This window comes from Lynx canadensis, chromosome A2, assembly GCF_007474595.2.
Source record: "Lynx canadensis isolate LIC74 chromosome A2, mLynCan4.pri.v2, whole genome shotgun sequence".
In the NCBI taxonomy this organism is placed as follows: Eukaryota; Metazoa; Chordata; class Mammalia; order Carnivora; family Felidae; genus Lynx; species Lynx canadensis.
Genome location: NC_044304.2, coordinates 112,663,669 through 112,688,576, shown reverse-complemented (window position 1 = coordinate 112,688,576; position 24,908 = coordinate 112,663,669). Strand labels below are relative to the sequence as shown.

The following is a 24,908-nucleotide window of genomic DNA, read 5'->3' as shown; positions in this document are numbered from 1 at the left end:
ACTTCTTAGGCATTACTTATGGAACAAGTTTACTTATTTTGCAAAAGTTCATGCTGTTGTCTGACATCTGAAAACAGACAGTAAGGGATGACATTTCTGCAGCTGTGCCTCAGTGAGCATTGATGTTCCCTCAGACTGGAATGGCCTGCACTTACTCATCTCTACCATCTTTACTCTGCTAAGCTCATGATCTAAACTCTAAACATTTGATTAACTTATTATAGAATGATTAATGTCTGAGTGTATCAAATAAATTACAGAAATGCCTAATACTTTAAAAGGGAAAAATGCTCTATGCTCTAAAAGCCTACAAAATGGGCCTAAAAGTATTGTACATACTCAAGGTACTATAAAGTACACTACAAAAATACCACTCCACTACATCATACATGTGACCTTAAAACACAGAAGAAATTATGGAAGCCAAGCCCTCGTAGAAAACTGGTCAAAGAAATTTGAGCTGATGCTTTATTTTCTAGCAAGAATTACTGTAAAAATAAGGGAGGTGCAATCCATTTTTCAGATTCTCAGAGTAGATGTGGTAGTACCAATTTGAAAGAATTTCCTAATATCTTCTGTCCTTTATAGTTTAAACACAGCTAAGAGCCAAACAATTAGGTATTTGACCAAAAAAAAGGTCAACAGGAAGGTAGGTCTCTATTTGACACTTTGCTGGCATTTTTCAGATTACTTTGCAATTCCATACACAACAATAAATCACCAAGCAATTAGTTTGCACTTTGAAAGAGAGGGTGCTTTAAAATATCCCTCATAGAATTGCTAGGGCAGAGATAAGGGCCTGAGGAAGGTAGCTATCGTCTCACCAGTGGTGGTCATGTGCTTTGAATAAAGGTGGGCAAAAGGAAAAGAAAGAATAATGTAAAGTTGTGAGCATTTGAGAAAGCCTGAATTTGACTGATGGGTCAGTTAGCAGGGGTAATATACTCTCTGGAGAAGCCTGTAAACAGAGTTCTCATGTCTCAGAGCAAGCATGGGATGGGAAACCAATAAGAATGCAAGTTCCCACTGACTGCCTGCTAGCAGGTAGGCTTAGGTGAACTTGGTCCTCACTGATGACACATACTCCATGATGCAATGCAGTCTTGTGGTCTTCAAATTTGTTTTTTCTTAAGCTGCAAAATCCTTTTATCAAAAGATAGCACATATGGGAACTTAACAGATCTAAATAAACCATACAGGTTAATGGTTAGTTGGTATTTGAATTTTTGGGGGTGGTGGTGCACAGCCCTACTTGCTCATCCACCCCATCTCTCTACCCTCCTTCACTCTTCACCAGACTCCTAAAAAACTCTAAAACACTACTACTCCAAGAATACAGTCTGAAAAGCCTCTCACTACTATTTTACAAATTTTCACTTCTTTTAGCTACTGAATTTTAATTGACCATCTGCTATAAGAAGGTCTTTATGGTAGTTTTATGGGAAACACAGGAGTTTTGGTGTCTTTACTTTATTATGATGTTGAAAGCCAATTGGCTTGCCATTCCTGTGGGACAACACTGGTTCCATAGCTGAACAATGTAGAATTACTGTCAGGTCACTTCACCTGTTTAAAAATGCTTTGTCAGGGGTCCCTGGGTGGCTCAGTCAGTTAGACGTCTGACTCTTGATTTTGGCTCAGGTCATGATCTCACAGTGTGTGGGACCAAGCCCTGTGTTGGGCTCTGTGTAGACAGCCCAGAGTCTGCTTGGGATTCTCTGTCTCCCTCTCTCTCTGCCTCTCCCCTGCTTGTACTGTCTTGCTCTTTCTCAAAATAAATAAATAAAATAATAAAAAAAGAAAATACTTTCTCTTTTGTAAAATGGAGTGACAAATAGCAAAATGTCAGGTCCTTAGAAGCCATATTTAATAAGTGACTCACATCCTACTTGACCTCTTCTTTTCAACTTTCAGGGATCTACTCACATGAGTACACACACACACACACACACACACACACACACCCCTAAGTTAAGACTCTTTAGAGAGTAAAACATATTCAAAATCTAAACTCTTTGCTGAGATGAGGACACATGTAATACCTAATTAGGAATATGGAATAAGACCCTATAGTACAATGTTTTCTTTTTATAACCTGAAGCATCTTCATTCTTACTTTTAAATAAGCTAACAAACAAGCTAACAGTTGTTAGTAATAAAATTATTTCTAGTCATTTAATACCTTTCTCCTTCACTGTGGAGAAGTTATAACAAGTAAATGATGAAGTCAATGGTGGGCAAGAAGAGAAAAGCCTATAATAATTAGCTCATCTTTCTTCCAAGAGGGAAGAATATCTTATCTAGCCCAGATAAGACAGTAAGGGATGATATTTCTGCAGCTGTTCCTCAGTGAGCACTGATGTTCCCTCAGACTGGAATGGCCTGCACTTACTCATGTCCACCATCTTTACTCTGCTAAGCTCATGGTCTAAACTCTAAACATTTGATTAACTTATTATAGAATGATTAGTGTTTGAATGTATCAAATAAATCACATTGCCAATTAGAAAATTAGCAATTAGAAAAATCGATATATAGAAGGTTTTCTTATTTTGGGGGAGGACAAGGCTTAGGAATAATTTAAATTTACAGAAACCACTCTTGTCTTGAGGGGAAGATGGCGGCGTAGGAAGACTCTGAGCTCACTGCGTCCTGCTGATCACTTAGATTCCACCTACACCTGCCTAAATACCCAGAAAACCGCCAGAAGTCTAGCAGAATGGAGTCTCCGGAGCCAAGTGCAGACGAGAGGTCCACGCAAGAGGGTAGGAAGGGCAGTGAGGCGGTGCGCCCTCCACGGACTGGAGGGAGGGAGCCAGGGTGGAGGGGCGGCCTGCAGGCCAAGCAGAGCCCCCGAGTCTGGCTTGCAAAAGCGGAGGGGCCTGACGGAGTGTGTTCCGACAGCAAGTGGGACTTAACATCTGGAAGGTTATGAGCTAACAGCTCTGCTCAGAGAACGGGAGGGCTGGAGGACAATGGGAGGGAGAGTTGTTGAGCCCCGGACGACAGAGTGCAGCTTGGCGGGGAACAAAGGCGCTCGCCAACCGAATCTCCCTCGCCCATCCCCCAGCCAAAATCCCAAAGGGAACCAGTTCCTGCCAGGGAACTTGCTTGCTCCGTGCAAACACCCAACGCTGTGCTTCTGGGGATCCATCCCTCCGGCGGGTTTGACTCCCTCCCGGTGCCACAGGGCCCCTCCCGAAGCGGATCACCGAAAGAAAAGCGAGCTGAGCCTGCCCCTCCCGCCCCTGTGCACCTTGCCGATCCACCCCAGCTAATACGCCAGATCCCCAGCACCACAAGCCAGGCACTGTGCAAGTAGCCCAGACGGGCCACACCACCCCACAGTGAATCCCGCCCCCAGGAGAGAGGAAGATAAGGTACACACCAGTCTGACTATGGCCCCAGTGGTGGGCTGGGGGCAGACATCAGGTCTGACTGCGGCCCCGCCCACCAACTCCAGTTATATACCACAGCACAGGGGAAGTGCCCCACAGTCCCGCACCACTCGAGGGACTATCCAAAATGACCAAACAGAATAATTCCCCTCAAAAGAATCTCCAGGAAATAACAACAGCTAATGAACCGATCAAAAACGATTTAAACAATATAACAGAAAGTGAATTTAGAATAGTCATAAAATTAATCACTGGGCTTGAAAACAGTATAAAGGACAGCAGAGAATCTATTGCTACAGAGATCAAGGGACTAAGGAACAGCCAGGAGGAGCTAAAAATGCTATCAATGAGCTGCAAAATAAAATGGAGACAACCATGGCTCAGATTGAAGAGGCAGAGGAGAGAATAGGTGAACTAGAAGATAAAATTATGGAAAAAGAAGAAGCTGAGAAAAAGAGAGATAAAAAAATCCAGGAGTATCAGGGGAAAATTAGAGAACTAAGTGATGCACTAAAGAGAAATAATATACACATAATTGGTATTCCAGATGAGGAAGAGAGAGGGAAAGGTGCTGAAGGGGTACTTGAAGAAATAATAGCTGAGAACTTCCCTGACCTGGGGAAGGAAAAAGGCATTGAAATCCAAGAGGCACAGAAAACTTCCTTCAGACGTCACTTGAATCGATCTTCTGCATGACATAGCATAGTGAAACTGGCAAAATACAAGGATAAAGAGGAAATTCTGAAAGCAGCTAGAGATTAACGTGCTCTAACATATAAAGGGAGACCTATAAGACTCGTGACCGATCTCTCTACCGAAACTTGGCAGGCCAGAAAGGAATGGCAGGAGATCTTCAATGTGATGAACAGAAAAAATATGCAGCCGAGAATCCTTTACCCAGCAAGTTTGTCATTTAGAATAGAAGGAGAGATAAAGGTCTTCCCAAACAAACAAAAACTGAAGGAATTTGTCACCACTAAACCAGCCCTACAAGAGATCCTAAGGGGGATCCTGTGAGACAAAGTACCAGAGACATCGCTACAAGCATGAAACCTACAGACAAAACAATGACTCTAAACCCATATCTTTCTATAATAACACTGAATGTAAATGGACTAAATGACAACCAAAAGACATAGGGTATCAGAATGGATAAAAAAACAAGACCCATCTATTTGCTGTCTACAGGAGACTCATTTTAGACCTGAGGACACCTTCAGATTGAGAGTGAGGGGATGGAGAACTATTTATCATGTCACTGGAAGTCAAAAGAAAGCTGGAGTAGCCATACTTATATCAGACAAACTAGACTTTAAATTAAAGGCTGTAACAAGAGATGAAGAAGGGCATCATATAATAATCACAGGGTCTATCCATCAGGAAGAGCTAACAATTATAAATGTCTATGCGCTGAATACAGGAGCCCCCAAATATATAAAACAATTACTCACAAACATAAGCAATCTTATTGGTAAGAATGTGGTAATTGCAGGGGACTTTAACACTCCACTTACAGAAATGGATAGATCATCTAGACACACAGTCAATAAAGAAACAAGGGCCCTGAATGATACATTGGATCAGATGGACTTGACAGATATATTTAGAACTCTGCATCCCAAAGCAACAGAATATACTTTCTTCTTGAGTGCACATGGAACATTCTCCAAGATAGATCACAAAAGAGCCCTTCATAAGTATAAAAGAACTGAAATCATACCATGCATACTTTCAGACCACAATGCTATGAAGCTTGAAATCAACCACAGGAAAAAAGTCTGGAAAACCTCCAAAAGCATGGAGGTTAAAGAACACCCTACTAAAGAATGAATGGGTCAACTAGGCAATTAGAGAAGAAATTAAAAAATATATGGAAACAAATGAAAATGAAAATACAACAATCCAAACGCTTTGGGATGCAGCGAAGGCAGTCCTGAGAGGAAAATACGTTGCAATCCAGGCCTATCTCAAGAAACAAGAAAAATCCCAAGTACAAAATCTAACAGAACACCTAAAGGAAATAGAAGCAGAACAGCAAAGACAGCCTAAACCCAGCAGAAGAAGAGAAATAATAAAGATCAGAGCAGAAATAAACAATATAGAATCTAAAAAAAGTGTAGAGCAGATCAACAAAACCAAGAATTGGTTTTTTGAAAAAATAAACAAAATTGATAAACCCCTAGCCAGGCTTCTCAAAAAGAAAAGGGAGATGACCCAAATAGATAAAACATGAATGAAAATGGAATTATTACAACCAATCCCTCAGAGATACAAGCAATTATCAGGGAATACTATGAAAAATTATATGCCAACAAACTGGACAACCTGGAAGAAATGGACAAATTCCTAACCCCCCACACACTTCCAAAACTCAATCAGGAGGAAATAGAAAGCTTGAACAGACCCATAACCAGCGAAGAAATTGAATCAGTTGTCAAAAATCTCCCAACAAATAAGAGTCCAGGACCAGATGGCTTCCCAGGGGAGTTCTACCAGACATTTAAAGCAGAGATAATACCTATCCTTCTCAAGATATTCCAAAAAATAGAAAGGGAAGGAAAACTTCCAGACTCATTCTATGAAGCTAGTATTACTTTGATTCCTAAACCAGACAGAGACCCAGTAAAAGAAAGGGAACTACAGGCCAATATCCCTGATGAGTATGGATGCAAAAATTCTCAATAAGATACTAGCAAATCGAATTCAACAGCATATAAAAAGAATTATTCACCATGATCAAGTGGTATTCATTCCTGGGATGCAGGGCTGGTTCAACATTCACAAATCAATCAACGTGATAGAGCACATTAATAAAAGGAAAGATAAGAACCATATGACCCTGTCAATCGATGCAGAAAAGGCCTTTGACAAAACCCAGCACCCTTTCTTAATAAAAACCCTCGAGAAAGTCGGGATAGAAGGAACATACTTGAAGATCATAAAAGCCATTTATGAAAAGCCCACAGCTAACATCATCCTCAATGGGGAAAAACTGAGAGCTTTTTCCCTGAGATCAGGAACACGACAGGGATGCCCACTCTCACCACTGTTGTTTAACATAGTGTTGGAAGTTCTAGTATCAGCAATCAGACCACAAAAGGAAATCAAAGGCATCAAAATTGGCAAAGATGAAGTTAAGCTTTCACTTTTTGTAGATGACATGATATTATACATGGAAAATCTGATAGACTCCACCAAAAGTCTGCTAGAACTGATGCATGAATTCAGCAAAGTTGCAGGATACAAAATCAGTGTACCGAAATCAGTTGCATTCTTATACACTAATAATGAAGCAACAGAAAGACAAATAAAGAAACTGATCCCATTCACAATTGCACCAAGAAGTGTAAAATACCTAGGAATAAATCTAACCAAAGATGTAAAAGATCTGTACGCTGAAAACTATAGAAAGCTCATGAAGGAAATTGAAGAAGATATAAAGAAATGGAATAACATTCCGTGCTCATGGATTGGAAGAATAAATATTGTCAAAATGTCAATACTACCCAAAGCTATCTACACATTCAATGCAATCCCAATCAAAATTGCACCAGCATCCTTCTCGAAACTAGAACAAGCAATCCTAAAATTCATATGGAACCACAAAAGGCCCTGAATAGCCAAAGTAATTTTGAAGAAGAAGACCAAAGCAGGAGGCATCACAATCCCAGACTTTAGCCTCTACTACAAAGCTGTAATCATCAAGACAGCATGGTATTGGCACAAAAACAGACACGTAGACTAATGGAATAGAATAGAAACCCCAGAACTAGACCCACAAACGTATGGCCAACTCATCTTTGACAAAGCAGGAAAGAACATCCAATGGAAAAAAGACAGTCTCTTTAACAAATGGTACTGGGAGAACTGGACAGCAACATGCAGAAGGTTGAAACTAGACCACTTTACACCATTCACAAAAATAAACTCAAAATGGATAAAGGACCTGAATGTGAGACAGGAAACCATCAAAACCCTAGAGGAGAAAGCAGGAAAAGACCTCTCTGACCTCAGCCGTAGCAATTTTTTACTTGACACATCCCCAAAGGCAAGGGAATTAAAAGCAAAAATGAACTACTGGGACCTTATGAAGATAAAAAGCTTGTGCACAGCAAAGGAAACAACCAACAAAACTAAAAGGCAACCAACGGAATGGGAAAAGATATTTGCAAATGACATATCGGACAAAGGGCTAGTATCCAAAATCTATAAAGAACTCACCAAATTCCACACCCGAAAAACAAATAACCCAGTGAAGAAATGGGCAGAAAACATGAATAGACACTTCTCTAAAGAAGACATCCAGATGGCCAACAGGCACATGAAAAGATGCTCAACGTCGCTCCTCATCAGGGAAATACAAATCAAAACCACACTCAGATATCACCTCACGCCAGTCAGAGTGGCCAAAATGAACACATCAGGAGACTATAGATGCTGGAGAGGATGTGGAGAAACGGGAACCCTCTTGCCCTGTTGGTGGGAATGCAAATTGGTGCAGCCACTCTGGAAAACAGTGTGGAGGTTCCTCAAAAAATTAAAGATAGACTTACCCTATGACCCAGCAATAGCACTGCTAGGAATTTACCCGAGGGATACAGGAGTGCTGATGCATAGGGGCACTTGTACCCCAATGTTTATAGCAGCACTCTCAACAATAGCCAAATTATGGAAAGAGCCTAAATGTCCATCAACTGATGAATGGATAAAGAAATGGTGGTTTATATACACAATGGAGTACTACGTGGCAATGAGAAAGAATGAAATATGGCCCTTTGTAGCAACATGGATGGAACTGGAGAGTGTTATGCTAAGTGAAACAAGCCATACAGAGAAAGACAGATACCATATGTTTTCACTCTTATGTGGATCCTGAGAAACTTAACAGAAACCCATGGGGGAGGGGAAGGAAAAAAAAAAAGGAGGTTAGAGTGGGAGAGAGCCAAAGCATAAGAGACTCTTAAAAACTGAGAACAAACTGAGGGTTGATGGGGGGTGGGAGGGAGGGAGGGGAGGGTGGGTGATGGGTATTGAGGAGGGCACCTTTTGGGATGAGCACTGGGTGTTGTATGGAAACCAATTTGACAGTAAATTTCATATATTGAAAAAAAAAGAAACCACCCTTGTATAATGGAAAAATATTGTACCATATGTTTGAGGCTTTTCTTGTATTTTCTTAAGACTCTGAAATTTCCTGTTAACTAATAATGATTTAAATCCATTCGTGAAAGAAAAACCCACTAGCTACAAATACAATAGGATAAAAATAAGTGGCTTAAGGGACAAAAGTGAGTCTATTACAAGCCTACGTGGGATCCTCAATTTCAGTGGGGTATGGTTTGAGTTTCTTTCCCAATGAGGCAATATGGTTTTAGAAAAAGGATGGTGTTTTTTTTTCTTTTAATTCTGGTAAAATATACATAACATGAGATTTATCATTCTAGTCATTTTTAAGGTTAGTGTTCTCCTGGATCAGAGAGGCCAATTCCTTCTGTGTCACTATTATTTTATACTCAGACTTACATTGCTATTCTTTTTTTTTTAGTGGTAAAATAATCATAACATAAACTTTTAACCAGTTTCAACCATTTTAAAGTGTAGAATTTAGTGGCATTAAGTACATTCATATTTTTGTGCAACCATCACTACTATCTAACTCCAGAACTTTTTCTTCATCCTGTGCTGAAATTCTATACCACTCTGAACCATAACTTCCCATTTCCCCCTTTCCTTAGCCCCAGTAACATCCAATGTACTTTCTGTCTATGAAGATGACTATTCTAGGTATCTCATATAAGTGTAATCACATAATATTTTTCCTTTTGCATCTGTCTTATTTTAGTTAGCATAATATCTTCTAAGGTTTTCCATGTAGCACGTGTCAGAATTTCCTTCCTTTTTAATATTGAATACTATGAACTGTACACACATATAATGTGCTTATCTATTTATCTGTCAGAGAACATTTGGGTTGTTTCTAACTTTTGGCTATTGTGAATGATGCTGCTGTGAACTCTAGTATACAAATATCTGTTTGAGTTCCTTCTTGCAATTTTGTTTGGTATATACCCAGAAGTGGAATCCTGGATCATATGGTAATACTATCCTTAAGAAGAGGCTAGTTTTGAAGAATGATCCAGTTTCAGATTTAGCTTAAATCCCTAGCAGATGCATAATCTTGGGGAATATAGCATGGTGGTTATGTGAATGAGCTCAAGAAATGTGTCTGGGTCCACATCCTGGCTTCACTGTTGCCTAGCTGTTATTCGGCCTGTCTGTGCTTCAGTGTGCAAATCTGTGTAATAGGAAAATAAGTGTTCTGATCTCACTGGGTTCGTATAAGGATTAGCTATTATCACCCATTTGTTCCTTTATTATGCCTACAATAATGACTCATGAATGGCTTTAGAGGGATCCATGAACCTCTCAATGTTTTAGGTAAATTTTTGTGTATAAGAGCATTTGTAGATTTTTCTGAAAAAGTTAGTGGTTTATTTTTCCCTTTCTTAGATTCTTAGATGGGGCCCTGATCCATCAAAGGGGAAGAAGCACTGCCCTAAAATAAATTAGTGGTCTATAATTTAACACCAAGCCTAACAAATGTGAGCTTGATTAGGCAGGCTTATAAAATGTTCCATGATGCTTTTAGGATGAGATAGTCTCTATGCTACCTTTGTTCTTCTGGCTAAATTCCAGCCAAGGAAATCCCCTTGCAGAAATTCCCTTTCTGTTCTCAACTATTATCATGTTGCTACAAATGGTTTTGAAAAGAAAGAAAAAAAAAACAAAAGAAAGAAAAAGAGAAAGGAAAAGAAAGAAGAAAAAATTGAATAAATCCCTAATTTCATATATAAAAAGTAAAATATTTAATTGTCATAGACGCACCAAAATGTGTAATAATTAACCTAACTTTGGATAACCACTTGTTTGGGCTTAACTTAATAAAGTAGCCCACAGCTTAATGCAGCATACCAATTTTCTTATTGTTCAATTCTTCAAGTCATATAAGTATGTTAAGATCCTCTGAGGAAGATCAACGGGATGCATCATAGTGAGAAAGAGTAGTAATGATAAAGAAAAGCCCATGAAGCCTGCAACAAAGCAGCTCTATCTCTTTAAAGAATAAAACTGTGATGGAAACCCTTCCCTCATAATTAGCAAAGGGTCTTTTTAAAGGTTCTCCATTGATGTGGTGTAGCTGAACCTCCCTTAATAATAATTATGCCTAGATTAGCATACCACTTTTAACATCTCAGAGTGTTCACAGGCTTTATCCCAAAGTCAGTGTGGGCTTCCCCTGCTTCCACAGGGGCCTACAGGTCTTTACTGCCATGCCTTCTGTACTGGGACAGAATAGAAACCTGCTGCATTGGCATGCTGGGTCCAAACCAGTAGCAGAGTGGTACCACATAGTCTGTGGCATAAATCTTTACCCACTGACACTTGATCCTCCTCATGAATAAGATAAGTGAAGCAAAACTAGTTTGCAGTAAGTCTAACTTAAGAATTCCAGAAAAGAGAACTTTAGACCTTGGAACTATTCTGTACCAAACTCATCCAAAATGCATTTAACAAATGCTTACTGGCTGTCTAAGGACCAGGCCTCATTCTAGTGCTGGGGACACTGCAGTTAACCAATCAAAGCCTTTGCCACTACTGAGTTTACATTCCAGTAGGGGAACAGAGACAATAAAATAAACAAAAACATACACAGTATGAGAGCTGATAAGAAGTACTATGGCATGTTTAAGGAGCAGCAAATGTGGAGGAGAATGATGGGGTGTGAGGTTCCAGGAGCTTAGAGCCTGATTCCATAGAACCTGTCACTTACTGTAAAGATCTTTTTTTTTTTAAGTTTATTTGTTTGTTTGTTTAGAGAGTGAGTGTGAGCACACTTGCATGCATGCAGGGCAGGGGCAGAGAGAGAATCCCAAGCAGGCTCCTGACGCAGACCCATGCAGGGCTCAATCTCACCATGCGATCCTGACCTGAGCTGAAATCAAGAGTTGGACGCTTAACCCACTGAGCCACCTAGGTGCCTGGTAAGGAATTTGGTATTTACTTAGATTGAAGAGTGAGTTAAAAAGCCACTGGAGGATCAGATTTACATTTTAGTGGCATCACCTGACTGATGTGATAAAAACAGATTGATTGGGCATGGGCTGAAGCAGGGAGTAACTGTTGCAATATTCCAAGTGAGGAGGGGAGCCTGGGGGGCTCAGTCAGTTGAGCGTCCGACTTTGGCTCAGGTCATGATCTCACGGTTCCTGAGTTTAAGCCCCGCATTGGGCTGCTGTGCGCAGAGCCTGCTTCAGAAGCTCTGTGCCCTCTCTGTCTGTCCCTCCCTCTCTCGTGCTCTCTCTCTCAAAAATAAATAAATGTTAAAAAAAAAATCCAACTGAGGACAAGAGTGATAGTTCCCTTATGCTCATTTTAGTCAAAACCTACCTTCTGCTCCAGGAAACTACTGATTTTATTTCTTTTTAAAAATCACTATAGATTAGTTTTAGTGGTTCTAGAACTCAATATAAGTGGAAGACAATGGGAGTAATGGAGAGGAGGGGTGGAAAGGAACAAGTGAAGGCTGGGCATGGAGGGGGTGGATACAGCATTCACCAATAAGAAGAGATATATTTTATTGTTCCCTCTTTGTTCGTTTTGTAGTTTGGAAGATATTTTGAGCTGGAACTGTTAACTGCAGTGGGTTAGGCCATATCATGCAGCAGGTCTGAGAGTTCTTAGAGGAGCAGAAATGAGATGTGCTGTGTGCCCTACCCTCCTTAGGTAGGAACCTCTCCAAAGGTTTGATTCCACAATCGCCCTCTGTGTGGAATGTACAGAGGACTCTCAGGGCACTGGAGCTTTCATTACCTGGCCTTTTTTGAACTCTCCTCTTTGCTATGAGTCACTTTCCAGTAAACTGATGCATATATAATTAATTCCGTTTATTGTGCTACTTGTCACCCCTTTGTTACCATTTACCTTCATCCCATAAAAGACCAGCAAACCAAACTTAAAGCAGTTTCACACCTATATGTCTCTACAATGTCAATAATTCTCTCACCTTTAAAAAGTGAAAAATAATAAGAGTAAATACATTTTTAAAAACTTAAATTCCCTCATAATTCTGTCACACAACTGCTGGTATTTTCATATATGTTGTCTTCATTTTTGTGCACATGCACACCTATTATATATAATTGTAATCATAGTTTACAAACGATTTGTGTTCTTCTGTTTTTATCATGATACAGATTTAATTTTAACCATTAGTAAAAAAACCTTTTATTAGTTTATTATGTCACTAATCAACTACTTTAAAAGTCTGAACAAGTTCTGATCACCTGAAGTGATTAACACATTGGTTGAAAAGATAATAGACACTTAACCTTTAACAATTCTGGAACCTATTACAATGTTTTTAAATATCTTATATATATGTCAATTGTATCTCAAGAAAATTAAAGAAAAATCTTATGTAAGTTAAAAGATGGTTGGTTATATTAAGTGTAATAATTTTTTGGTACATTCAAGCCCTAAGTAACTAAGCATCACCATTACCGAATACAATTTGAGTGCATTCTGTAGAGCCCAGTCCCAGTTACTAAATTTAAAAAAATGAGTAAAGCATCAGCCATACCCTTGAGGGAATCATTGTTTCTTTTCCACTAAAATTAACCAAACTGGCAAAGTATCTACAATAAACATGGACTTTCATATCACTTCCTTACTTTATGGAAATAAGAAATATCACGAACAACAGGTGGCACTCTCATTGTGGGATGAAAACAAGGGTAAAAACATATACAATTTAATTTGCAAGTTGATAATAGTAACTAACAGATTATTCAATAAGCAGTGTGCACTCTGGCTGTCAGTATCCATTTCTGGTTGCACAAAATTAGTATTTAACAAGAAAAGTCTGTAATTTTCTTAGACACAAAAACACAACATGTTTTCAAACAAGTTCAAAGTAATTTGTGTCATTAAGCCTTCTGAAAGGTTTGAAGGCCATGATTGATTGACTGATTGATTTTTTTTTTAAATTTTTTTTTCCAACGTTTATTTATTTTTGGGACAGAGAGAAACAGACCATGAACGGGGGAGGGGCAGAGAGAGAGGGAGACACAGAATGGGAAACAGGCTCCAGGCTCTGAGCCATCAGCCCAGAGCCTGACGCGGGGCTCGAACTCAAGGACCGCGAGATCGTGACCTGGCTGAAGTCGGACGCTTAACCGACTGCGCCACCCAGGCGCCCCAACTGATTGATTTTTTAAAGAGAGAGAGAGAGAGAGAGAGAAAGAGAGAGGGAGAGAGAGAGAGAGAGAGAGAGAGAGAGAGAGAGAGAGAGAGAGAGAGAGAGAGAGAGAGAGAATGCATGCAAGTGGAGCAGAGGGGCAGAGGGAGAAAGAGAGAGAATCTCAAGCAGGCTCCATGCTCAGTGCAGAGCCCAACACAGGGCTTGATCTCATGACCATGGGATCATGACCTGAGCCAAAATCAAGAGTCAGATGCTTAACCTACTGAGCCAGCCAGGCATCCCTGAAGGCCATGATTTAAAAGAGGGGTTGGCCATTGAAAAAAATATTCATGGTTTTTCATGTCACTGCCACCAACTACTGTCCCAAATGCAATGCAGTTTCATAAAGGACCATCACTGAATTGAAGTCCTGAAGCAAGTCAGTAGCATGCAGTAAGCAGGAGGTTAGTATGAAGTTAGAGGGCCAAGGGCTCTTATAGGAGAATGATTCAAGGGTAGGGCAAACCACACTGTATGCTTCCACCCTGGAAATGAAATTGAGTTAAAATGAGTACTTTGGGGTTGCCCTAAAGACAAAAAGTGGTCAGAGAAGAGAATCCTACAGGTATGTATGCAAGAGGCCAAGAATGGATGTGGTTATAACTGTGATAGTGGTAGTGGTATGGGGTTACTAGGGGGAGGTGTAAAGTGTAGACCATTGGAAAGGAAGTATATATGGGATGACTGCGTGGATATCAGCCCTGTATGTTTTTAGCACCAACTATAGCATCTTCTTCTTTCATCCAAATCACTTCCTATAACTATCATGTATAAGTTTTTACAAGGGTGAACATTCTGCATCAATACCTTAAAGAGGGCTCTGAACTCAAGAAATAATCCAGTGCAGAGCCATACTTTCTTGTATTTAAAAACAATGTTGAGCCAGGAATATGGAAATAAGAAATGATCTGCTCACTTACCTTCTCCAATGCAGCTTGAACAACTGATTCACTTTCTGTATCTAGGGCAGATGTAGCCTCATCTAAGATCAGGATCTTTGGGTTTCTAACTAAAGCTCAAGCAATTGCGATTCTCTGTTTCTGTCCTCCACTCATTTGTGCTCCTTTTTCTCCTACCAAGGTATTAAATTTCTAATGAAAAATAGGAAAAGAGCACAGAAACAGAAGGCAGCATGATCAAATTATTAGAATAGGCAATGACAGGCAATAACAGTTGTGTTTTAATACCACCTTAACCACTACTTCAGCCTGGCTGCTTTTGACCTTTGAGTTGTCCTTTGTGAAAACAAACAACTGTTGGAAAAAAAAGAGTTCAATAAAGAGATGACCAAAGGAAAATTTGGCTAGGACTAAAAGAAATGAGAATGTATGATAGTCAGGATTTTTAGGGAGATTAATAATATTTGAACCAATCTTGAAAGTTTTTAAAGACAATTTAAAATGTACTGATATCTTTAAAAGAACTGCTGTAATACAAACACATTCTTAACTATCTGAAATGTTTAACAGCAATTTAATATATTATTCACAATTTCCTTCCTGGATATTCTGAAAAAAGGTATGAAAAGATTAATGCAAAACAAACTTCTCAAAATTTTTTTCAGTCTTGGGACACTTTTGGACCTGTGTTTTATTTCCTTTACTTTTTATTTTTTGGGATATACCTCTTTAACAAATGAGATATTTGAGGTTGGAGGTAATTTCTAGAACTAATGAAGCATAGTTGTAATATTGTATTGGGTTAGGTCCATGACCCAAAGCTCATTTCTTCAAGGATATAAATTTAAATAGTTTTCTAAACCTTTGATTTCTAGAGTTTGACCTTTACATTAAAAAAAACACATGGGGCACCTGGGTGGCTCAGTCGGTAAGCCTCCGACTTCGGCTCAGGTCATGATCTCACGGTTCGTGAGTTTGAGCCTTGCATTGGGCTCTGTGCTGACAGCTCAGAGCCTGGAGTCTGTTTTGGATTCTGTGTCTGCCTCTCTCTCTGGCCCTCCCCTGCTCGTGTTCTGTCTCTCTTTCTTTTTCTCTTTCTCTTTCAAAAATAAATAAACATTAAAAAAATTAAAAAAAAAAGAATTGGTTTGTTGATATCCACAAAATAGCTTTCTGAGATTTTGATTGAAATTGCACTGAATCTATAGATCAAGTTGGGAAGAACTAACATCTGGCAATACTGAGTCTATCTTTCCATGAACATGGAATAGCACTGCATTTTAAAAATTCTTCTTTGATTTCATTCTTTATATAGATCTTGTACATATTCTGTTAGATTTATACCTAAGTAATTCATTTTTTGGATGTTAATGTAAATGGCATTGTGCTTTTAATGTCAGATTCCACTTGTTCATTGCATATATATAGGAAAATGATTGATTTTTGTATATTAACTTTGTATCCTGGAGCTTTGCTATAATTGCAGTGGGTATTTTTTGGTCTGTCTTCTTTTACTTAGCATAATAGTTTTCAGATTCATTCATATTGTGTGTATCAGCAATTCACTCCTATTTATTTCTGAGTAGTGCTTCACACAATGTGAATCTACCTTAAGCTACCAACTTCAGCAAAAACAAATAAAAACACAAAAAAACCAAAGAGCTCAGTTAATTCTGATTTTCAGTTAACAGTGAATACTTTTCTTAGTGTAAGTACATTTCATATAATATTTGGGATATACCTATGATAAAATTATTCATTGTTTATGTGAAATTCAAAATGAACTGAAAATCTTGTATTCTATCCAACAACTTTATATCAGTTGCAATTTATCTATTCAGCTGCTGCTGAACATTTGCATTATTTCCAATTTTTGAATATTATGAATAAAGCTGCTATGAACATTCATGTACAGAATGTTCTTGTGGTCACATTTTCATTTCTTTTGGAAAAATATGTGGGAATAGAATGCTGAGTCATAAATGTATTATAAGGTTATTATGTTAACATTATAATAAAGTGTCAAATTTCTTTCTAAAATGACTGTACCAATTTCACTTTATTCAGAATGAATAAGAGATCTAATTGATTTACATTCTCATCAGAAGTTATTATTGCTATTATTTTTAATTTTGTCCATTCTAACAAGTATGAAATGGTATCTCATTGTGGTTTTACTTCACATTTGCCTGGTGACTAATAATGCTGAATATTTTTCATTGGTATATTGTTCATTTCTTTGTGTGTGTGAAATGAAATGTCTGTTCAAGTTTTTGTCCATTTTTATGTTTTATTATTGTGTTTGTTATAAAAGTTCTGTATATATTCTGAGTGCATGTCCTTTGTCAGACCTGTGTATTGTAAATATTTTCTGTCACTCTGTGTTTGGCCTTTTTACTTTCTAAATAGTGTCTTTTAAAAGGTTTTGATTTCAATAAAGTTCAGTTTATCATTTTTTAAATAGTAAATGCTTTTCTACCTAAGAAAAGCTACCTTGGCTTGGTTACATCAAGGTCACAAATGTTTTTCACTTAAGTTTTTGTTTTTGAAGTTTGATAGTTTCAGTTTTTATATTTGATTTAAGATCCATGCCACATTAATATGTATACATGGTATGAGGGAAGGGTCACATTTTATTTGTTTTTCCAGAAGGATATCCAATTTTCTCAGCACCATTTGTTGAAAAGACTTTCCTTTCTCCCAACAAATTAACAATGGCCTTGTCAAAAATAATTTCACTAGATATGTGTGGGTCTTTTTCTGGACTCTATTTTTTCCACTGATCTACATTGTGCCATTTCTACTTTCTTAATGCTGTCTTAAAATTATATATTGTAGGTCTTCCAGCTTTGCTGGTTTTTTTTTCATAACTGTTTTGTCTATTTTTAGTCCTTTAAATTTTCAAACAAATTTTGGAATTAGCAGGTTGATTTCTAGACACAAAAAAGACTTCTGGGATTTTGATTGATATAGCATCAAATTTATTAATTTTGGAAAAACATGTATCTTTAAAAATGCTGAATTTCTAAATCAATGAATAAGTTACACTCTATTTAGATCTTTAATTTCTTTCAGCAATGTTTCATAATTTTTATACAGAAGATTTACACCTTACATAAAATTTAGTCTATTTTAATATTTTTTGATGCTATTGTAAATGCCACTTTTTTTGAGAGAGAGAGAGAGAGAGAGAGAGAGAGAGAGAGAGAGAAGGGGAAGGGCAGAGGGAGAGAGAGAATATTAAGCAGGCAGAGCCTGACATGGGGCTTGATACCATGACCCTGGGATCATGACCTGTGTCGAAATGAGGAGTGGATACTCAACTAACTAAGCCACCCAGGTGCTCTGTAGATGCCGCTTTTAATTGATTTCATTTGTAATTGTTGCTATGATTTAGAGATCTAGTTGACTTTTTTTTATAGTTATAGGTCTTACTAAGATTATTTCTGTTTTAAAAAATTTTTAGTGTTTATTTTTGAGAGAGAGAGAGAGAGAGAGAGAGAGAGAGAGAGGAGACAGAGCTTGGGGGGGGGGGCAGAGAGAGGGAGACAGAGAACTCAAAGCAGGCTCCAGGCTCTGAGTTGTCAGCACAGAGTCCCATATGGGGTTTCAACTCACGAGCAGTGAGATCATGACCTGAGCTGAAATTGGATGCTTAACTGATTAAGCCACACAGGTGCTCCTAATATTACTTCTTTTTGAGTGACTTTTGGTAGTTTGTGTCTTTCAATGAACTGACCCACAGCTAAGTTGTCAAATTTATATAAAGGCATAGCCTTGTTCATAGTATTCCTACAACATTTTAATGTCTTTAAGATTAATAGTGATGTACTATCTTTCATTCTTCCCATCGGTAATTTCTCTTCTGTTTTCAGATTCTTCATCAGCCTTGCTACCATTTACTGATTTTATTAATCTTTTCAAGGAAACAGCTTTTGATTTTAATGATTGTTTCTAATATTTTTCTTTTTGCTTTCACTGATTTTTATTCTAATCTTGATTATTTCCCTTCTTCTGCTTGCTTCGGGTTCAACTTGCTCTTCTTACTCTAGTTTCTCAAGTTGGAAAGTTAGTTGATAGATTTTAGGTCTTTTTTTCTTTTCTAAAAGCAAATACTGATACACAGCAGTTTCATTTTTATTTAGTTAAAAAAGTCATTAATTTTCCTTGAAACTTCCTCTTTCAGCCAGAGATTATTTAGAAGTGAGTTATTTAATTTTCAAATATTTGTGGATTTTCCAGATATATTTCTCTTAGTGATTTCTATACTTTAATTCTATTATGGTTTGAGAACATATATTGTATGTTTTCTTTGAAATTGCAAAGTTGTTTTTTTAACGGCCCAGAATATTGTTTACTTCTGTGAACATTCCATGTGTACTTGAGTAGAATATATTCTGCTGCTATTGGGCAGTGTTCCATAAGTGTCAGTGAGATCTAGATGGTCAGTAGTATTGTTCAGATCATCAACAGCTGTACTGATTTTCTGCCTACTTGTTCTACCAAGTACTGAAGGCTTCAACTAAAATTGTGTGTTTGTCTGGTTCTCCTTTCAGGAGCAGCAGTTTTTGCTTCATGCATTTTGAAGCTTTTCTTAAGTGCTTAAGCATTTAGATTATAATTTCTGGCTTATGGATCATAGTTTCCTATTTCTTTGTATATCTAATTGTTGCAGAATGTACACTGAATTCTGTGAATGTTACGTTGCAGAAACTCTGAATTCTGTTTTCTTCTGAAAACAAAGTTAATTTTTGTTTTAGTAAGCAATTCAAATATTGCCTGATCATCTTGAACATGTGTAATTCTGGTTTTACGCTTTGTTAAGGGAATCTGTAGAAAGTCTCAAAATTTGGCAGCACCCAACCGGTAAGTTCTGTCTCCTCTGGGGATCTTGTCATGGCTTGATTTTGTTAGGGTAGGCCTAGAGTCAGCCTACTCTAAGGTATGGCTTTACTCTTAAGGTGTGGCTTTTTTTGGTGGCTCAGCTATATGTCTGGGGTATTAAAAAATGTTAATGTAATCTCTCCATTCTGGCTGGGCTGTGCTTTCAACAGACGTCCAGTATCTTTATTCTACTCTCAGCTTTGTAGCAGCTGCTCTCTAGTAAGCCTTGGGAAGTCTTATCTTCAGACAAGGATTTCCAAGTGGTGCTTACAGGGACTTCTACCTCCACACCTCACTCCACAGGTCTCTCATTGCCTCTCCAGTTGCTTATGCTGTCCTGAAACTCTATCTCTGTCTTTCAGTTTAGTGAAGTGCCATGTTCTGTCTGGATTCTAGTTCATAGAGATGGGGGTCAGAGGTGTGTTCCTCTGCAGAATTGCTGCAAATTCATGGAGTTTCCTCATGAGTTTCCTTTCTCTCTGGAATCACAATTTTGTGCTACCTCTTGTCCAATGCTTGGAAACATACATCCTATGCTTTTCTGGTTGTTGATGGGAAAACGCTAGCAAGTATCAGTTAATCCTAATACATTAATTTTAAAATATGTGTATATCATAGAAATAATGGCATTTATTTAAACACATATTTCCCCAATTTTTCCATTGGGGATGTCTGGAACTTTTATTTATTCCTGTGCTTACTATTATTTCTCTGCTCAACCATGGCTGTGAAATTTAGTTTCCATCATGAGCCAGTATCTTTAATTTGTTCTTTGGATTATATTTTTAAGATTTATTATTAATTATATAGCAAGGGGCATCTCTGTATAAATACTGGACTTTTAGTAAGGCAAGTAGTAACTTACAGAGTGTGATTTAAGATGTCCCAGAAAATTCCTAATTCCAAGTGGGAAACTAAAGATCTTTGGTGTTTGACGAAGGGAAGTCATTCAAAGTGCCAAAAGAAAGGTCAAAGAAAGGAAGTTTGTTTTCGCAAACTACAAGGCAAAGGATGAGCTTAAGCCATTAATGAGTTTGCTATTCCAATTATGACCATAAATAATGGGGATAAAAGGTAATTACTGATATAACAAAAGTTTTTATTAAAAGAAAAAGAAAGAGCAAAAATTATTATGACCCATGGAGTATGGTTTATAAAACATATACACTAAAATAAAGTTTTTTTGTTATTGTTGCTTTTTGATATAGTAGAATTTTATTCTGTACTTTTATTTCAAATCTCATCCTTTCATATTTTACAGGGTGCTCCCCACAATAGTTTCACGTGATACTGAGGAATGAATACTTTGGGAAATGTAAATAAATGGCTTTATAGCTATCAATTTTAAATACCTTTTAGGATATGATATGTCCTAATATCAAGAATCTTAGTTTACTATATCTCTTTCCAAGTATGATAATACATTTCCTGTCCAATATTGGATCTATGTGCTTCTAAAAATGGTCATAGTTTTCCTTTTGCCTTACCATTGTCTGTGACAGTCCCACTCTTAGCCACAAGATGGCCTTGCAAATCAACATTTGGCAGACATCAATTCTCAGCTTGGACTGATGAATTTGTTTCATATTTCTTTGTTATATTTTAATATATCCTTCATTTATTTTTCTTTTCCATTTGCAGTGAGAGCCAGTAAGAACTAAATATGGCTTTAAAAAACTGACCTTCAATGATGCATTTCTTCTTTTGGTTGCTGCCATGCTTTCTCATTCATAGATGTTTCATCTAGGACAATTCAGCAGTTATTCACACTCCTCCTACTCTGTAGAAGTTATTGTTTTGTTACCTTATTTTGGAACATTGAACTGCTTTAGCTCTAAATAAGGACACAGGTTACATAGTGTACTTACATTGGGAAACTCCATTATAAAATCATAAGCATTTGCTTCCTTTGCTGCTTTCTCAATCTCTTCATCGGTCACACCATCTCGTCCATATTTAATATTATTATTAATGGTGGTCCCAAACAAAACAGGCTCTTGGCTGACCACTCCAATATGTTCTCGATAATACTGAACATTTAAAGTTCTGATGTCATTCCCATCTACTGTGATCTGCCAATCCAAAGGAATAAATCATGTGGTGATACCTTACACTGCACTGGGTTTAGAGTCTTTTTCTTTAGTTCAAAGTGTAAGCTGAGAAGCAGGCTATTTCAGGAATCAACGATTGGCTTCTTTTGATAAAATATTTATAGCATGTGTACTGTCAACAGCCTTTTCTGGTAGATGTGAACCAATAAAACCTCAAAAAAAAAAAAAAAAACACTGGCTTAAAATATTGCCAAACCACTTGAATATCCTTATTTTAAGATCCACAAATTAGGTGCTACATAGATCCCTGGCTATAGGAGCCACAAATGTTGTCATGTAGACACATGTAACAAACTTCAGTTTTGTTAACTTAAGACTGATGTGACCTTTGCATTCTTTTTCTAGGAAATACCCTTTCTTCAACACCTCACTCTGCTGCAAAAGTCAAAAGTGTCTTCTATTCTTTCATATAAATAATAGTAAAAGAATACTGTCTTCTCCATAAATAGTGCCATTACCCATTACCCCACATATTCCAATGACAGAAGCCGAGGTTTGATAATTATAACTCCCGGAGCTTCTCTTTATCACCAACTCTGGAATTCTCTCTGGGCATGAGTATTCTATGCAACTGCTTTATATATGGAATGCTTAACCATAATTTATTTATTTAATATTAACATGGATACATGAATCTAGTATACTCCAAATGAAAACTTAGGAAGTCAAATTTAAATGAACCAGGCTCTAGGAGAATAGATTTTCTTTTAAAAATAACAGTTGAAAATTTGAATAGAAGCATTAAGATTTATGCTTCTGTGACTATCATAGTCTTGTTCTCTATGATATTTACAAGGGTAACAAAGTCAAGTGCAACATTATGGATGACAGAAAAAAATGAGAGAGCATATTTTCTGCAGATATTCTGCTGGGATGTTTTGAGAAATTGAAAAACTTGTAAATTCTGGGTACTACAAATTATGTCATTTTCCTCCACAGCTTTCATCACCTTCTAAAATACTATATAATTTACTTATTTGTGGTTCTCTACTTATTACAATGTAAACTCGATGAGGGTAGAGGTTTTTATGCTTTGCTCATCTATGTTCCCTAGTACCCAGAACAGTGCCTAGCAATAGGTGCTCAATAAATATTTGGTGGATGAATGAATATGCAGGAAAGAAAATGATATGGCTTCTCTCAGGTCCACTGTTAAATCAAAGTTGAGATAGCTGTAAGTTCCCTATAGTAGGTGGTATTTCCTAATTTCATTTTGCTAGGTACACTTACAAAGCCGTTGTCAGGATCATATAACCTCTGAAGAAGCTGGACTGCAGTACTCTTCCCACTGCCGTTGGGGCCAACCAAGGCTACTGTCTCTCCAGACTTAATTTTGAGATTCAGACCTTTTAGGATCTATTGGGATGTAGGGGGAAAAATTCTATATAACTAGGATAAGTGAGAATATGATTCACATATTTTCAGAAATTTAATGTAGAATTATAAACAGAAAAAGAATTCTGTGACACTTAAAAACAAATTTAGACCTTGTTTTGTTTCATGTACATGTATAATAAAAGTCTACATAATTTTGGAAAATAATATTTAAAAATGTCTTACCATCTCTCTCTATAAAGAGGAGATCTAGATTAAAAGTACACAAAGAATATTAACTAGCCATAGCAAACTGTTCACATTTTCGGCTAAAATACTTTATATCAATTTCATGACTACTAAGTTAGTAAAAGTTCTTTTCTTTTAATTTGCAACAATTGAATGAAATCTTGCCAGATATCGTCATGAGCTATTTAAGGAAGTTCTTTCTTAAAAAAATATATATTTAACATTATTGAAAAATACAGTAAAACCTTGGCTTGTGAGCATAATTCATTTCAGAAACATGCTTGTAATCCAAAGTACTTGTTGATCAAAGCTAATTTCCCCATAAGAAATACTGGAAACTCAGATGATTCGTTCCACACCCCAAAGATATTTATATGAAAATGATTACAATACTGTAATATAATATAAAATAACAAAGTAAATACAAAATAGAAAGAAAAATAAACAAATTAAGCTGCACTTACCTGGCTGGTGTGGGGGAGATGAGAGAGAGGAGGCTTATTGTGCAGGACGACTTTCACTATCACTAATGGAATCACTGCTATCTATTGACTCAATGGAATCTTTTTCTGCATGGGGGTCACTGTTACACTTACACGGATGTCGACTACAGTAAAGTATTAATAAACTCTTGTCATACTGTATTTAATGTAACTGGCAATAAGGCAGCAGAGGAAAGGGTCTGTATCTGCAGGCAGCCTGACGTAGAATGAAGCAAAGCATTCCTAAGCTTACTCTTGTATGAAAAAGCAAAGGGCTATCCATAGGGGCTTTGAGGTGACAAAAAAATACACTAGCGCCAGTTGTGAGCACCTTCCCATGTTCTGAAAAATCACTGATTTCTGCCAAACACTACAGCCTGACACTCAGCATCCAAGCATGGGAGATGGTCACCCACAATCCCGCATCCCGCAAGAGAAAGAGAGAGAGAGAGAGAGAGAGAGAGAGAGAGAGAGAGAGAGAGAGAGAGAAACCATTGGCTTCGTTGTGATCATGTGACATTTGGCCTCACATACTATTCGTATTGCAAGACACTGCTCATTTACCAAGTTAAAATTTATTACAAAGGTTTGCTTGTCTTGCGGAACACTCATAGAACAAGTTACTTGCAATCCAAGGTTTTCCTGTAGCAAAGTAAGACAACTGGCAAGACTCCTTAGGTGCTCCCATGAATGAATTCCACTATTAGAAACCCTCCTTTTCTAGTGCTGGATCTCATGGGGACATTGAAACTCAGGGTAGCACTTTAAAATATTTCTCAATGCCTGGAGGTTGCTACCAGCTTTTAGTGTCCTAGGACTTGCAGTGTGAGAGAAGCCTGACAAATAATGACAGAATGGCAGAAGCCCTACCAAAATGACAACAGCAATCTCGTTGAGAAACTCTCATCTATCTTTGCTTGCATTTATTATGTACTCAGCTTAAAAACATGGGAATCTCTCTTTGGGCTCTCACTTTGATCTCCCTGTTTGTAAATAAACAGACCCTTTAAATAACTTAAACATAAAACTTGCAAAGGGTCAAGCAGAGAAGAATTCTTTGAAGGAGGTGAGAAATTCAGGACTCCTGGTGGGAGTACCTCCTCTATCATCTCCACTTTTACCCTGGAGTTGGTTTCTGTACTTTCATTGGAAGAATATGTTTTATTTATTTAAAGTGGTAACGAATTTCTTTGTTTGAAATTATTCACTCTTTAGCTTAGTAAAAAGGGATATATTTCAAATGTTCACTGAAAAATAGTTTGAAACCCAGA

General features: G+C 37.5%; 1 protein-coding gene across 1 annotated transcript in view; it reads right to left on the bottom strand.

The window, feature by feature from the left end:
* ABCB5 (ATP binding cassette subfamily B member 5) overlaps nt 1–24,908 on the bottom strand; it is a 113,051-nt gene that overhangs the window by 65,781 nt on the left and 22,362 nt on the right. The window contains 3 exon segments of the mRNA XM_030294967.1: nt 14,619–14,789; nt 21,350–21,553; nt 22,823–22,948. Of these exon segments, the coding sequence (XP_030150827.1) occupies nt 14,619–14,789; nt 21,350–21,553; nt 22,823–22,948 (501 nt within the window).